Source organism: Phocoena sinus, chromosome 7 (genome assembly GCF_008692025.1).
Source record: "Phocoena sinus isolate mPhoSin1 chromosome 7, mPhoSin1.pri, whole genome shotgun sequence".
Classification (NCBI taxonomy): Eukaryota; Metazoa; Chordata; class Mammalia; order Artiodactyla; family Phocoenidae; genus Phocoena; species Phocoena sinus.
Window position 1 is genome coordinate 34934004 of NC_045769.1, and position 15579 is coordinate 34949582.

Here is a 15579-nt window from a genome sequence, read left to right on the forward strand (position 1 = left end):
GCTTCGTGAAAGTGGGCGGGGCGGGGGAGCCGGTCGGAGGTGGTCTTTCCGGCCTTGCGTCTGAGCCCAAGGCACTTCTAGAGGATGACCAGAGTTACGCTTGTTGTCCTAGTGTAATTATTAAAAGATAATTTTGACCCTTTCATAGTCAAAAGTGTGCCTGGTGGGGAGAAATTGGTGTCTCCCTAGTTCTAGTCGTTTGGTTTGAGACAGGGAGGAGGGGGCGGAGGGAGGAGGCGAGCAGGTGAGGGGCGTTCTCTCTAATGGGTCCCTTGCTCGACTTCCGGTGGCCTGAAGAAACTTAATTTCGAATCTGCAGACCCGTGGGGGCAACTGCGATTGCACCTTTGCTCTTTTAACAACCGCTGTGCTAATCGAAGTGGTTAAGTAAGTATGGGGTAACGTCACTTATTCTTTCATTCACTTAACTCAAATGCTCGCAGAGCGCTGTGTATGTTAGTTCTTGGACTGCTTCCAGTGAGTATTCTGTACGGGGGAGGGTGTTGTTGAAATAAGACAATTAGTAAAGCATATAGTATATTAGTGCTAAGTGCTATGGAAAAGGAAATCGTTAAGGCAGGTTTAAATAGAGTTATCAGGTCCAGACCAGACTTTTGAGAAGAGACTTGGAGGTGAGGAAAATAGCCGTACAGATGTCTGAGTGTACGTGTTCCAGGCAAGGGGAACACCCAGTGCCTAGACCCCAAGGCGGGAATGTACCCGGCCCGTGAAGAGTGAGCAGTGGAAGTAGGAGTTGAGGGGCTTGAGACGAGTAGTATCGCCTGATCGCTTTCATAACCAGCTTTTTATTACTTGGGGCAGGATGGGTGCTCATCGAGACTTTTTCTCTTAAATATGCGGTAAAGATGAGCAAGTGTGAGTTAAGAGAGGGAAATGAATTTAATTGTTTTTTCTTTTGGAAATAGGGCTCGTTTTTGAACTTCTCTCAGTAAACTGAGAAAGTAACAGTACTTCCTGAAAGCATCAAGAAGAAAAATGGTAAATTTTACAGAATTCTTATGAAAGTCTTTCATTATAAGTAATTTTTAGAAATTCAGTCAAGGGAAATAAAACTGCATGGAAATTTCAGTGACAAAACAGAGCAATGATAATCTGTAGAAGCATACAGTGTAAAGTGATTTCAGATTCTTTATGTTTTTCACTTAAAACACAGAATTTACCTTTTATGGAAAAAGATTGTTACAGGATGGATAGAGATGGAAAGGTGGTGTTGCAGGGTCAGAAGAGCATAGCCAGGTGTGATCATTTTAATTGGATCCTTTTGATCTAAGGTGGACAACTATTGTAAGAAGAGAATTTTAAAAGGAAGCCTCAGAAGTTTTCCACCCTCTCTGGAATGGGGTAACAAAAGGAATATTCTAGCTACCAAAACAACAGATTAAACAAAAAGCAAGCAAGAAGAAGTACCGTGTTACCTCTGCACTTTTACGATCTGAAAACACTGATGCTTTTTATGTCTGTTGTCTTTAGTGGAGAAAGAAATTGTTTTTTAAGTCTCTCGCAATTAAATTACATAAGGGAAATGGTGGAAACTATGTTTGTAAAAGTCATTTTCTTACTATTTTTCAATATATATTAATGACTTAGTGAATTGCCACTTAAGTCAGTAATACTAACATAATAACTTTTTATTTTTATTGATGAAAAATTCAAACTTAAAATGATTATTTCCATCACAATATTTGCTCCCAAATATTTTAGCATAGATATCATTTTACCTTAACATTTATATTTCTCTTCTGGAATTTTTTTTCTACTGCTGAAATAAATTTTGAAGAAATACAACTTATCTCTCAGAGCTACTGTGTGGGTGGATCATCTCTGAAATGGTGTTTCTTTCTGTTTTTATTCAGGTAGTTATCTTTAATATCTAGTTAGGGAAATGATACAGTGCACAAAGTCACCTGAAGAAATAGCATTCGTTCTCACATTCTCTCTCCTTTTTAGTCGGTGACACTGCATACAGATGTAGGTGATATTAAAATAGAAGTCTTCTGTGAGAGGACACCCAAAACATGTGAAGTGAGTACCGTAATGTATGTATAAAAGATGAGTTAATGCAACAGGATAACCGTTTTGAAATTGAGTCATCTAACTTAAACAGCATCCAAAAAAACGTTTCTATAAAACTATTGTCAAGAAAAACCCACAATGATAATCTCTGGTCTAATTTACACTTCTTTTTCTGATGTCAAAGTTGGATCAAAGAAAGGGTAGAGAATTTTTCTCTAACCACAGAGTGGCTGGTATCTTTTTCCTTTGGCTCATTTTCCTCAAGAAATGTAAATAATCATTAGATATTAGGTAAGAGAATTGTTCCATACATTATTTTACTTGTTTAAATGACAAGGTTCTATCCTTGTCATTTAAACAAGGAAAAAAGAGGGAGTTCCCTGGCGGTCCAGTGGTTAGGACTTGGTGCTTTCACTGCCATGGCCCAGGTTCAGTCCCTGGTCAGGGAACTAAGATCCTGCAAGCTTCGTGGCTCAGCCAAAAAAAAAAAAAAAGAGAGAGAGAGAAATACAAGAAGGAAAAAGAGTCAGCTATATATATTTGTTCATTAAGTAATTTATTTATGGAAGGCTATCTTGCCAGCAAGTAGAGCTACAGTGATGAACAAGAGACATGCCTTGCTATTGTGGAGCTAATATTCTACCCGGGAAGATAGGCAGGGGGGAAGATTCATTCTAGAAAAAAAGTAATTCTAGAGGGTAACAATGCTTTGAAGGAAATAAAGTTGTGAGATAGAGAATAATGGGAAAGGATTTATTTAAAAGAAGGTGAGGGCAAGCCTAGCCAAGAAAGTGATGCTTTAAAAACTGAGCGCAAGGGCTTCCCTGGTGGCGCAGTGGTTGAGAGTCCGCCTGCCGATGCAGGGGACATGGGTTCGTGCCCCTGTCCGGGAAGATCCCACATGCCGCGGAGCGGCTGGGCCCGTGAGCCATGGCCGCTGAGCCTGCACGTCCGGAGCCTGTGCTCCACAACGGGAGAGGCCACAACAGTGAGAGGACCGCGTACCGCAAAAAAAAAAAACCAAAAAACTGAGTGCGAAAGGTAATGAAGGCATCTCTCTGGAAGGACTTATAAAAAGAACATTCCAGGTATATAGAAATAGCAGGTACAAGGGCCTTAAGGTGGGAAAGCCTGTGTTTTTTGGATGAATTTTCAGAAGCCTGATGGGGTTAACACAGGAAGCAGCAGGGAAGGAGTTATTATGATTATGATGATGTAGAAGTAGGCTAGGTCATGCAGGGCTTGCTAGGCTCTCCTGAGGATTTTGCATTTTATTTCAAGAACAGAAGGAAGCTATTGAAGAGTTTTAGGCAGTGACATTATCCAAAGTAATGCCTAAAAGATATCATTTAAGTAGGTTGTTGTAGTGTTTTCAGTAAATACAATTGGCTTTTTTTTTGGGTGTGTTCTGTCCTTGTTAATGTGCGCAGGCTTTCTCTAGTTGTGGTGAGTGGGCTTCTCATTGCAGTGACTTCTCTTGTTGTAGAGCATGGTCTCTAGGTGTGCGGGCTCCAGGGCGCAGGCTCAGTAGTTGTGGCGCACAGGCTTAGTTGCTCCGCGGCATGTGGAATCTTCCTGGACCAGGGCTGGAACCTATGTCCCCTGGATTGGCAGGCAGATTCTTAACCACTGCGCCACCAGAGAAGTCCCTACAATTGGTTCTTTATCTTAAATATTCTTAAATCTTAAATGGTTCTTATCTTCTGCTACATCATTTCTCAATCATTGTTTTTATTCTCTTCAGAATTTCTTGGCTCTTTGTGCCAGTAATTACTACAATGGCTGTATATTTCATAGAAATATCAAGGGTTTCATGGTTCAAACAGGAGATCCGACAGGTAAGTTATTCCAGTAATACCTAGGGTATATACCTATACCTACGGTATGTAGTGTGAAGAAGAGACTAGACAAAGAATAGAAAAATAAAAGCATGTGGGGTTTTTATAACTTACCTTAGCAAGAAATTTTTAAGCAGAAGCTACTAGCACCGAGCCCTAAAGTATGAACAATATTGATAAGGAGGGGTTTTGGTTTTTGTAGAGATATTTTATTTTTATGGTTTTTAAAGTTCAATTTTGGTAAGTAAGGAGGACGTACCAAATTTTATTTGTATTTAAAGGGTTATGCTATATAAACTAGCCCTTATGTTTAGAAAATGAACCCTTTTTCAGCTTTAGTTACATACACTTTTTCATCTGTTTGTCCTGTAATGTAGGTACTGGAAGAGGAGGCCCTTATGTTTAGAAAATGAACCCTTTTTCAGCTTTAGTTACATACACTTTTTCATCTGTTTGTCCTGTAATGTAGGTACTGGAAGAGGAGGTCCTTATGTTTAGAAAATGAACCCTTTTTCAGCTTTAGTTACATACACTTTTTCATCTGTTTGTCCTGTAATGTAGGCACTGGAAGAGGAGGGAGCAGTATCTGGGGCAAGAAATTTGAGGATGAATACAGTGAATATCTTAAGGTAAATCCAAAATACTGCAAAATCTATTTTTTCATGCTATGTTTACACTTGGAAACTTTGATACATATTTTGTAATAATACAGGTTAAAATAATTGGGCTTCCCTGGTGGCGCAGTGGTTGAGAGTCCGCCTGCCGATGCAGGGGACACGGGTTCGTGCCCCGGTCCGGGAAGATCCCACATGCCACGGAGCTGCTAGGTCTGTGAGCCATGGCCGCTGAGCCTGCGCGTCCGGAGCCTGTGCTCCTCAACGGGGGAGGCCACAACAGTGAGAGGCCCGCATACCGCAAAAAAAAAAAAAAAAAAAAAGTCATCCTTTTTCTGAATTGGAAATGAAATGATTTTTTAGGCATTAATGAATGACTGCTTCCTTGGTGCTAATCTGTCACCCTATGCCAGTGGTTTTCAAACTTTGCTGTTACAGATTCACCTGTGGAAGTTTTAAAACTATAAAAGATTAGGGCCTTACCTCCCTAAGTCTAGAGAAAAAGTCAGTAGAACTGATTAGGACCTCGATTGTATTTTAAGGTTCCCTAGTGATTCCTAGACAGACAAGGTTAAGAACTATTTTCTTATATACCAGAGTTGAGGATACGTATTGAATATTCACATACTCTAACCCAGAAATTCCATTCCCACATGTTTACCCTAGAGAAATTCATGTACATGTGCACTAGGAAGCATGTACAAGAGTGTTCCTAGAGTACTATTGGTAATAACAAAAGTCTAGAAACAATGTCTATTGATCTTTGAATGGACAAGTTGTAGTATATTCAGAAGTAAAATGTTTTACAGTGAAAGAAATCAGAACTACAGCTATGTATACATGTATGAATCTTAGAAACATAATGTTAAGTGTAGAAATCATTTCCCGGAAGACTACAAATAGTATGATACTATTTATAGAGCTCAGAAACAAGCAAAAGGAAACAATATATGTAGAAGCATGTATTGAATGTAAAGATATCAGAACACTGGTTACCTCTTGGAGAGGCTGAAGTAATAACTGAGAGGAGCACATAGGCATATGCAACAGTTTGGTAAATTTTAATTCTTAAAACTCGGAAATAGGTTAATGGGTGCTGATTTTATTAAGTTGTAAATGGTACATATATTCTTATGTATGTATCAAACACTACATATGTTATTGGTAGTCACCTTTTAGGGAACGGTAAAGCATTAATATCTCTATGAAGCTGCATCTCTGTAGTTTGTCTTATTAGTGTCCCCTGATGAATAGCTAAAGATAATCACTGGAGTTACCTTTAGTATATTTTATATTTGGGCATCTCCCTGTAAGACAGTTCTGTCTTCAATCTTATCAGTAAAGTCCTTTTAATTCCTGTACACGGTCCCTTGTATAGCAAATAGTATCATGAATATTAAGAGTTAGACAAGGCCTTCCTTAGATCATCCAGTCCTGGGGTTATAAACTGACAGCCCATGGATGGAAGACCCACAGATGCATTCTCTATGGCCATTGGTTTAAAAAGATTGTAAACGTCATGAGGCAAGAGCTACACTATTCCTTTTGCCAGGCTCCACCATTCCCTAATGTTTACATTCTGCCCAATTATCAATTTATTATCTGGTAACCCTTGTGAGCATTTGAATTATGAATAAACCGCTGAATTAGTCCAACCTCCCTTGTTTTACAGATAAGGAAACTAGCCAGAGTCCAGTGTATATGTGAAGAGATTATGGGGATTTTGGTTTTGTTGTCTGCCTGATCATTTCATGCCAGCACACTGTTCCTTAATATAAATGTAAGGATTATTTCTGTTATACATTGGTATTGCCAAAAGTGTTTGTGGCTCTGCTTCTCCAAAGGTGAAATTAATTGGGGAATGTGATTTGATATATATATATATATATATATATATATATATATATATATATATAAAAACAACTTAGATACAAGTTTCCAGAGATACAGATAATACAGAAACTGAACATTTGGATTAGCCCTAATGGAAGCTGATTACATGTTTTCTTGATCCCTTAAATACTGGGAAGGTAGAGTGCATGTCTTGTTTCAGTCCTTTATTTGGAATACTTATGTAAAAACAGCTAATACTTTGGTCTTTCTTTTTCAGCACAATGTTAGAGGTGTTGTATCTATGGCTAATAATGGCCCAAACACCAATGGATCTCAGTTCTTCATCACCTATGGGAAGCAGCCACATCTGGACATGAAATACACAGTATTTGGAAAGTGAGTATTCTGGTTATGGTTTTCTTTGGAATTTCAATGCAAAGGATGCATATGAGTGGCTGTGATGATAGCATAACTAATACTCAAAGAGCAGTATGAGAGCTAAATGTACCTGAAATTTAAGTCCACCACATAACAGCCCTGTGACCTTGGGAAACGTACAACCTCTCTGAGCCTCCGTTTTCTTATTTTGTAAAAGAAGGGCCAGTACTATTTTTTCAGGATCATTATGCAAGTTAACAGTATGTATCTGTTTTCATTAAGAATAGCATCTTGCATCAACTAACACATCTGAAAAACAGTTGCTTAAACAAGATGGTATGTGATAGTGGTTCTATTATATCACCAGTGTTCCAGGTGCCTCTGTCTTTCTTCTCAACCGTCTTTAGCTATCATTCTGAAGCTCACTTCATGGCCATAACTTGGGCAGCACAGCCCCAGCCGGAACAGTTGTACTCCAAGTAGGAAGAAGGAGGAAGGGCAAAGGTGCTTGCCAGCTGAGTCAGCCCCTTTCTCAAGAGCTCTCCTGGAAAGCCCAGAACTTACCTACAAGGGAGGGTAGGCAGTGTTTCTTAGCCAGACATATTACCACTCGCAATAAAACCAGGCCTCTGTGAATAAGAAGGGGAGATTGGATCCTAGGGAGTGTTTAGCAGTCTCTGCAAGAATAACCATTACAAGCCCTCTACCTGGGAATTGCTTTTATAAATCAACAGGAAGTCAGTTTGTCAACAAATATTTACTATGCTTAATAAACCAAGGCACAGTTTTAGAATTTGTTTTATTTAACAGTTTGAATGCCAAGCTAGGTTAATTAAAAATAGAAGAGTCTACAGCTTTTCTTTTTTATTCCATATACATGTCTAATTTATAGATTAGTAATAATCAATGAAAAGGAATATTATAGCCTTTAGTAGTTTTTGTGGGCTTCACGAATTTGCGTGTCTTCCTTGCTTAGGGGCCATGCTAACCTTCTCTGTATCGTTCCAATTTTAGTATATGTGCTGCCGAAGCGAGCACCAGACTCCCTTTTCTTTCTTTTCTCCCTTAACCCACCATTCAGAATTATTGATTAGTAATTACTAGGAATTATCTTACTGGATTGGTAAAAAAACTGTAGAGTTTAGAACAAGGATTCTTAATCTTTGGCCCAGTACCTCCTTGAAATTGTTTTGTATATATGCACATACATTTTTCTGAGAAGAAGGGTACATAGCTTTCCACTGGTTCTCAAAGGGGCCCATGTCCCAGATACTTAACTAGGCTTACTTGCTTCAATTCTACATGCCCTTTTTTGCCTGAGATCTGTTTCTTGTACCCTCTTTCTCTCTTACTGACCCAGAAGGTAGGAAAGCCTTTAGTTAGTTAGTTTTTACTGGAGTATAGTTGCTTTACAATGTTGTGTTAGTTTCTACTGTACAGCAAAATGAATCAGCTATACATATACCTATATCCCCTCTTGTTTGGATTTCCTTCCCATGGGAAAGCATTTAAAACTTATAATTTCAAGACCTTAATTGTCCTACATTTGGGTGTAAAATCCAAAGGCTTTGGTTATAGTATCACTTTAGTGGAAATGTAAAATAAAATGGAAATCTGTTATCTTTTTTTAAAGTACATAATATGTCTTAGGAATTGATTTGAATTGCACTAGGAGGTATTATCTAAAAAGCCACTTTTTCTTAGCAAATGTTTTAGACTAACTTTCTAGAACATATTAGAAGGATAGCTCTCAATATATATATTTTTTTCTTGATAGAAACATGAAATGGGCTTGCTGGAAGTGGCATAACTGTTGATCTTATCTTCTCCTATTCTGAATATTGTTTTTTGTTGTCCAGAAGCAAAAAATAAAAACACTGTATTTAAACAATAAAGTGCAAAGAGGCCACCCACTTCAGGACCTTCAGTGTAGGGCAGTACTGATAATACTAGTGTCATCCTTACATACTTTCTCCAGGTTTTTCCTATAACAAAGAAAACCTTATGACTGGTTATATTGGCCCCATTTGTAGCTATTCCATGTGAATGAGGCCGAATGCAATGTTTAGATACTTTGGTGGGAATATTCCTTTCCATTGCTATTGTCTAAAGGCATAAAAATGAATTTTTGTTTCTGAATTTTGGCCCCTACCTATGGCAGAAAATCAAAGCGATATTTTATTGTACACTCAACTGGGGAATTCAAAGAACTATGAGACATGGTGAGACTGTAATTGCTATAGGTATTTGGATATTATGTTTCAATCTCAGGATATTTTCAAACATTATATTGTTTCTCTTTCAGGGTAATAGATGGTCTGGAGACTCTAGATGAATTGGAGAAGTTACCAGTAAATGAGAAGACATATCGACCTCTTAATGATGTACACATTAAGGACATAACTATTCATGCCAACCCATTTGCTCAGTAGCTGTAATAGACCTGGACAAATACTTGGCAAACTATTCAAGGAACACACCTATTATGGTTTACCCAGTTTTAATTATGTCAGAGATTGCATCATTATACAACTTGTTTACAACTAAGATCTACTTGTTTACAGCTAAGATCTTCTATGAGTTGGTGGTACCAAGGGAAGCCAAACAGCTTTTACTCCTATTCTTAGAGGGTATTCTTTACTGTAACTATTACCTAATGCATTTCTTTAATTTTTTTTAAAAACCCTGTTTAATTTTGTTTTTCCATATAAATATTTATTTTAAAATGCTGAGTCTCAAATCCAGGCATTGTTGAGCACCCTAATTACATGCTCCTACCATATGTAGTCCACATCCTGGAAATATTATTTTCTATTAATTATTTACTTCATACAGTTAGAAAGAGGAAGGACAAATAAAGAGATGGCCTAGAAAGGCCGGTCAATCCAGTTGTTATTTCCCCTGGTCTTTATAGTAAAGGCTCAGAGAAGTCTCAAAGTACAGTAAACACTCAGAATTTCCCAACTGATGTGCCCATGGAACATTTTTTAAAAATACATCTTTTCTTGTAAAGCAATTATACCCCAATAAAGATGTTAAAAATAAATAAATAAACTCTTTAAAAAATCTATATATATCTTTTCAAAATGCAGGGTAAAAAAGAAATATAATGCAGGATAGAGTCCTACAGATGATCCATTTGAAAAATACAATTAGTTGTAGAGTTCTGGTTTGGGTTTGAATCACAGCTCTGCCCCCTAATATTAACTTTAGGCAAGTTAGTATCTCCAAGCTTTAACTTTCTCATACATAAATAATCCTTCACATGACTCTTGTGAGGATTAAATGAAATAATGTGTATAAAGCTTCTGGCATGTAGTAAGTGTTCTGTAGCAAGTAAATGGAAGCTGTGCTCTTAACCATATCAGGGCTCTCACCTAATCAGGCCATTTATCAGGCTCTACCATTGATTTGTTAAAGAACTATGTCCCACTCACTGTCTAGATCACCTAGGTTAGATTTGGGGTATTTCTAAAACTGATACCAAACATTTCTTCGTTTGTATCATTTCTGCAGATGGCTGATCTAATTGATTCTTTCTTAACTGCAATTAGGGAGTTAGCTTGCAGTTACTCTCTTGTTACTATTGGTACCTTCCATACCTTACACTAAACTGAGGGGCCAGTTACACTAATGCCCTCATGTTTTGTTTCACCCTTTTAATTTAACCATTAGTTTCTAGAATTAGTATTAAGGCCTCTTTTAGGCCAGAATTTGGTTTGCCACTTCTTATACTTGATATCTTTCTTCTCCAAACATGTCATTGAATTTTTGTCACCACCCTTAAGAGTATTTTACTGATTGTCAGGAAGTTTTTGTACTGACTGACATTGCCTCAATTTTTATTCCAAACTGTGCCATTTTTTTAGTGGTACAGATGTGACTTCTGGGTTCTTAGAGCTCATTCTTATGTCTTATTCTTATGTCTGCTTAGTTGTACCCATAAGGATCTCATAGATAGGGAGGTATACTGGCTCCCCCTTGGGCCTCTCGTAGGCTACCATGAGGATCAAAATCCAGAACGTTGATTTCTGTCCACTCATGATCACATTAGCAGTTGGGTAATTGACATTCTGTTCCACGCATTACTTGGCAGTAAGTATAAACTACTCAGAAGACTAGAAGACTAGAATATTGCTGATCAACCCAAGTTCTCTTTAAAACGAAAGTAATGTGGTTCCCCAACTAGACAAGAGGTTGGCAAACTGCAGCCCTCAGGCTGGCCACCTGTTTTTGCAGATAACATTTTCTTGGAACTCTGCCATTCCCATGTTTATGCAGTAGCTCTGGTTGTTTTGTGCTACCAGAGCAGAAATGATTGGCTGTGCCAGAGACCAAATAGCCTGCAAGCCTAGAATATTTACTCTCTGGCCGTTTTAAGAAAGTTTGCCAACCCTTGACCCAGACTATCAGAACTTGCCAAATAATCATGGTTTCACAGCAAAGGGAGTTAAAACTCATACGAGTTTAAGGGATAGTATAAACTATGCCTGAAATCTGCTTCACCGTGTTGCCGAAAAATCGGCTTCCCTGTGCACTGAGGCCGAACAGAAATACGGAGACAGGGATTTTGGAGGAAGAGAGAGATGGCTTTATTTTTCTGCTAGGCAGAAGGGAAGACAGAAAGCTAGCGCCTCAACTGTGCCCCCCCTCCCTGGGAATCGGGAGATTTTAGATGTGGGGCTCACGGCCCCGGGGTATATGGTAAAGATCAAAGTAGTGAAGGTCTTGCATGCTTCCTTTCCTTTGCATTATTTCAAAACAGTCATAGCTGGCGTCAGGCTTCCTGGTAATTGGAGTCTGGCAGTCTGGTAACCGCATCCATTTGCCTCTCGTTTATCGGCCTGTGACCTTGTCTCTGAAATTCAAAAACTATAGGGGGTGATTTGTTACGAGGGGCGTGTAGAATGTAAGTGCCGGGAGTGAGAGGTGGGGTATGTAACACACAGAGTCAGGGGTGATGGGTGCCAAAGGTAAATTACCTAGTGTCAGGGAGTGAGGTTCGCTTTGTAAAGTACAAATCCACTTACTACAAATTAGTGACAGTTAAACAAGGAGTGATTAATTCTCAGGGCCAGCTGTGCTGCTTCTTTCGCCTGCTCGATGCTCCCTTTTATTCCCTTGCTCTCAGAAGGAGAAAGAAAACTCACTTCTATTTACATCGCAACATGATTAACTCTCAGGGCCGGCTGTGCTGCTTCTCTGCCTGTTCGCTGCTCCCTTTGTCTCCCTTGCTCTCAGGGGAAGGAAGACTTCATGGCTATTTTTGCTGCAGCCACCATTCTTGAATTGTACCTGAATTCATTAGAATTCTTGAGTCCTGTTAGATCCTCGTTTGGAGCTCTTGAGTAGAAGGCTTGCAGACCTTTTGGTTAATGGCAAATTGAAGAGTTGTAATTCATACCTTGGTTGAACTTGGAAATTTCCAAATCCATTTAGCAACACATTCTTAATCTCTATGGTGGGTATTTCTGAAGACATGTATTTTTGTTGTTTGAACAACTAAAACTAGTAAGTAATTTATTGAGCTTCTTCCAGGTTTGGCTACAAAGGACATCGGACACTGTCTACTCCATGGGAGCACAGTCTAAGGACCTAAGAGACATGTAAATAGATAAATTTTAATACAAAGGACTCAACTTTTAATCAGTTTAGTAAAGTGGATAGATTAGTTACTATTTCACTAATGGATTGGTGGTTCTTTAAATTCAATTTGTACCAATTGTGGTTCAGGTAGTGATACTCCATATAATAATTATAAAGCAAATCTAGAAGAATACATGATAATGGAAAATTTTTTAAATATAATGAAAAAGGAATTAATCCCAATCTTTATAAAGCTGCAAATATCAATATTAAAACTGTGACGTGTGAGGGATAAGACTAGAATAATAGAGTGTAAACAGTAGTGTATACATAGTTTATTTAAAGCAGTATCCAAAAATCACTTTAAAAAGAGAAGAGGGGACTTCCCTGGTGGTGGTTAAGACTCTGTGCCTCCACTGCAGGGGGCACGAGTTTGAACCCTGGCCAGGGAACTAAGATCCCCTGTGCTGCACCGTGCAGCCAAAAAAAAAGGTATTCCATAAATTGTGTTAGGATAACACAGTAAATGACATGGAGGAAAAAAAAGCAAAAGAATTTCACCTCACATGATATACCAAAATTCCAGATGGATAAAAGAGTTGCCTTTTTAAAGAAAACAGAAGAAAAATTTAAAACATTTCAAAGAATTCCTCTGAAGAAGAAAGGAATTTCTCAGTTTACAAACTTGACAGAGGTAAAGATGGAATAGGTTTAACTGCACGAAAATAGGACAAAAGAGAACTGTACAGAAAAGCAATAAGGTATGAATGGACAAGTCACAAGAGAAAATGTGCAACTTCACTAAATAGAAAATAAAATTACAAGTTCAGTATCCACCAAAATAACAAATTTTTAATGTTATGCACTAATTTAGTTAGAGCCGCCAAAACAAAGTACCAGAGACTGGGTGGTTTATACAACAGAAAAGTTTCTCACGGTTCTGGAGACAAGTTGGGAGATCACGGTGTGGGCAGGGTTGTTTACTCTGAGGCCTTTCTCCTTGGCATGTAGATGACCATCTCCTGTCTTCACGTCATCTTTCCTCTGGGTGTGTGTTTCCCAATCTCTTTATAAAGACACCAACTAAAGTGGATTAGGCCCCTCCCTAATGACCTCATTTAATCGTATTACCTCTGTAAAGACCCTATTTACTGCCAACTAAAAATTGTCGCTTACCATCTGGCTCTAGTGTATAAGAGTGAAGTCACTAGCCACTGCAGTCACTGACTTTCAACACACCTTTAAAGGAGTTCAGAGTGGAGATCAGGAATGAGGCACCCTGTGCTTTGGGGAAAACAGGCAGAACAGGCCTTCAGATAGATATTTTCAGGAGAAGATTTTATGAGCCCAATTTCTTGCATTTTCTCATATCTAGAAAAGCACTAAAATCATTAATGGAGACACCTACCTGCTCCTCGTGACTAGCAGCAACCCTCTGACAAAAGGTGTGCTTGACTGCACATATCCCCCTTCACTAAAATCATATATAACACTAACTTCTTCCCCTACCTCTTGGGAGCAGTTCCTCAGAGCTGAGAGGCTATCTCCCCAGGCATTTTGCCCCAAATAAAACTTACCTCACTACTCTCACATTGTGCATTTTTTTCAGTCCACACTACAAATACAGTCACATTCTGAGAGAGTGGAAGTTAGGACTTAAACACATGAGTATATTGGGGGGGGCACAGCCCTTCAAACAGCCCATAGCATGCACTAACAGACGCGCTAAAATGGCTAACTTCATTAATGAAACTTTGGATATATCCTGAACCAGTAATCGGCTGTTTGTGGGCTTTGCTAAATTTAAAACCATTTTGGAAAGCAATTTTGGCAACATGTACAGGATTTTTTCATTGGCTTTTACCCTGTAATTTTACTGTGAGGATTTCGCCTAAAGAAATTAAATACTCTAAATTGCTGTCTGCACAAACTGCAACTTTGACCTGTAATAGCAGAACACGGCTAATGCCCATATTTAGATTGCTGTTAGGATTAAGTGAGAACTTATGTACAGTGTTTAGCACAACGACTTCGATTAACTGTTATACTCCAAGGACTGGGATTCCCTAGGTTTTGCTTAACATTTAAATGTGCTGTTAAACATATACCGAACAGCTGTAAATTTCACAAGTTACTGTGAGAAATTTCTCCCTCACAAGTGAAATACTTACCTTGTACTTAGTGATCCTGACCCCATGTAAGAATCTAGGTATTAATGGTTTTAAAGCATCTTCAAAGCCATTTTGAGAAGCGGCTTAAGAAAGGCAAACAAGCATAGGGATTCTGGGGATGCATATTCCTCATCACTTTACCCTACAGTAGTTGTGCATCCGTATCCGGCAAGTTATCTACGCTGCTCTCCTGTCTAAATAAAGCCAGTAAGATTACGCTTTACCGTAATACGTGATAATTTTATGCGTTCCACTAAATTTGTAATGAGTACGTGATTTTCTTCAAGTGACAAATGGAGAAAGGGCGGGGCGCAGGAGTCAGGATTGGCAATTACTTTGTTCCATCAAATTGCAGCTTGGAAAAAAAAATTGCAGCTTGATTTTTGTTGTTCAGAGGTTGTTTCCTGAAAATTGTCTTCTTCTAATGACCTTCCATTTCCCCCTTTCACAGTTTACTTCATCTTTACACCGCAGAGGTCTCGCTTAACGCGGAAATGTTGCTTGTGAGGAGTTCCACTTTCTGTCTCCAGGCTTTTGCGCTCACATTTCTTCGACTTTTAAAACCTCGGGAGGGCTTCCCTGGTGGCGCAGTGGTTGAAAGTCCGCCTGCCGATGCAGGGGACACAGGTTCGTGCCCCGGTCCGGGAAGATCCCACATGCTGCGGAGCAGCTGGGCCCGTGAGCCATGGCCGCTGAGCCTGGCGTCCAGGGCCTGTTCTCCGCAACGGGAGAGGCCACAACAGTGAGAGGCCCGCGTACCGAAAAAAAAAAAAAAAAAAAAAAAAACCTCGGGAAAAATCTCTACAATCCAAGTTCAGTGCGTGTGGGTCCCAGCCACCGAAGATTTAACTAGTTTTAAACAGGTCTCAGAACTTTAACAAAAGCCCAAATCCAGACAATTCCCAATTTGGGGCTATTTGATGCAGATGGTGTAATTTTTTTTTTTAAAGCATCGTTTAAGCGATTGCAATAGGGTACAGGCTATTTTGTACCCTGCTTCCCTCACTCTTCCTCATTTCTAGCGTTCACAAACACAATTTTTAGTGACCGTGAGCGAGTCTCTTCTCTCCAACTCTTACAATGTTTTCTCAGAGTCGGATCGGAGACCAGGGCCAACGTGGCGGC

At 39.1% G+C, this 15579-nt stretch overlaps 1 protein-coding gene, 1 long non-coding RNA gene and 1 other non-coding gene across 5 annotated transcripts; 1 reads left to right on the forward strand and 2 right to left on the reverse strand.

Annotated features, from left to right (window-relative positions):
• The first annotated feature begins 21 nt into the window (after positions 1 to 21).
• Positions 22 to 9762, forward strand: PPIL3 (peptidylprolyl isomerase like 3). 3 transcript variants are annotated; one of them, XM_032636835.1, is made up of 8 exons: positions 49 to 387; positions 927 to 999; positions 1293 to 1850; positions 1969 to 2043; positions 3779 to 3872; positions 4434 to 4501; positions 6597 to 6715; positions 9003 to 9746. In XM_032636835.1, exons 3-8 carry the CDS (start codon positions 1848 to 1850, stop codon positions 9127 to 9129), a joined length of 486 nt encoding a protein of 161 aa, XP_032492726.1. In that variant the 5' UTR covers positions 49 to 387; positions 927 to 999; positions 1293 to 1847; the 3' UTR covers positions 9130 to 9746. The 3 variants fall into 3 exon arrangements, with proteins under 3 accessions (XP_032492725.1, XP_032492726.1, XP_032492727.1); XM_032636834.1 differs by lacking the exon at positions 1293 to 1850 and having other exon boundaries at positions 22 to 387; positions 9003 to 9762; XM_032636836.1 differs by lacking the exon at positions 927 to 999.
• LOC116757261 lies at positions 7629 to 7735 on the reverse strand. The gene has a single exon (XR_004350908.1). It is a non-coding gene; the product is annotated as a U6 spliceosomal RNA (small nuclear RNA).
• A 1514-nt stretch (positions 9763 to 11276) lies between the features above and the next one.
• Positions 11277 to 15575, reverse strand: LOC116756464. The gene is made up of 3 exons (XR_004350653.1): positions 15242 to 15575; positions 13220 to 15018; positions 11277 to 12292 (listed from the first exon to the last, which is right to left on the reverse strand). It is a non-coding gene; the product is annotated as an uncharacterized LOC116756464 (long non-coding RNA).
• Positions 15576 to 15579: the final 4 nt, after the last annotated feature.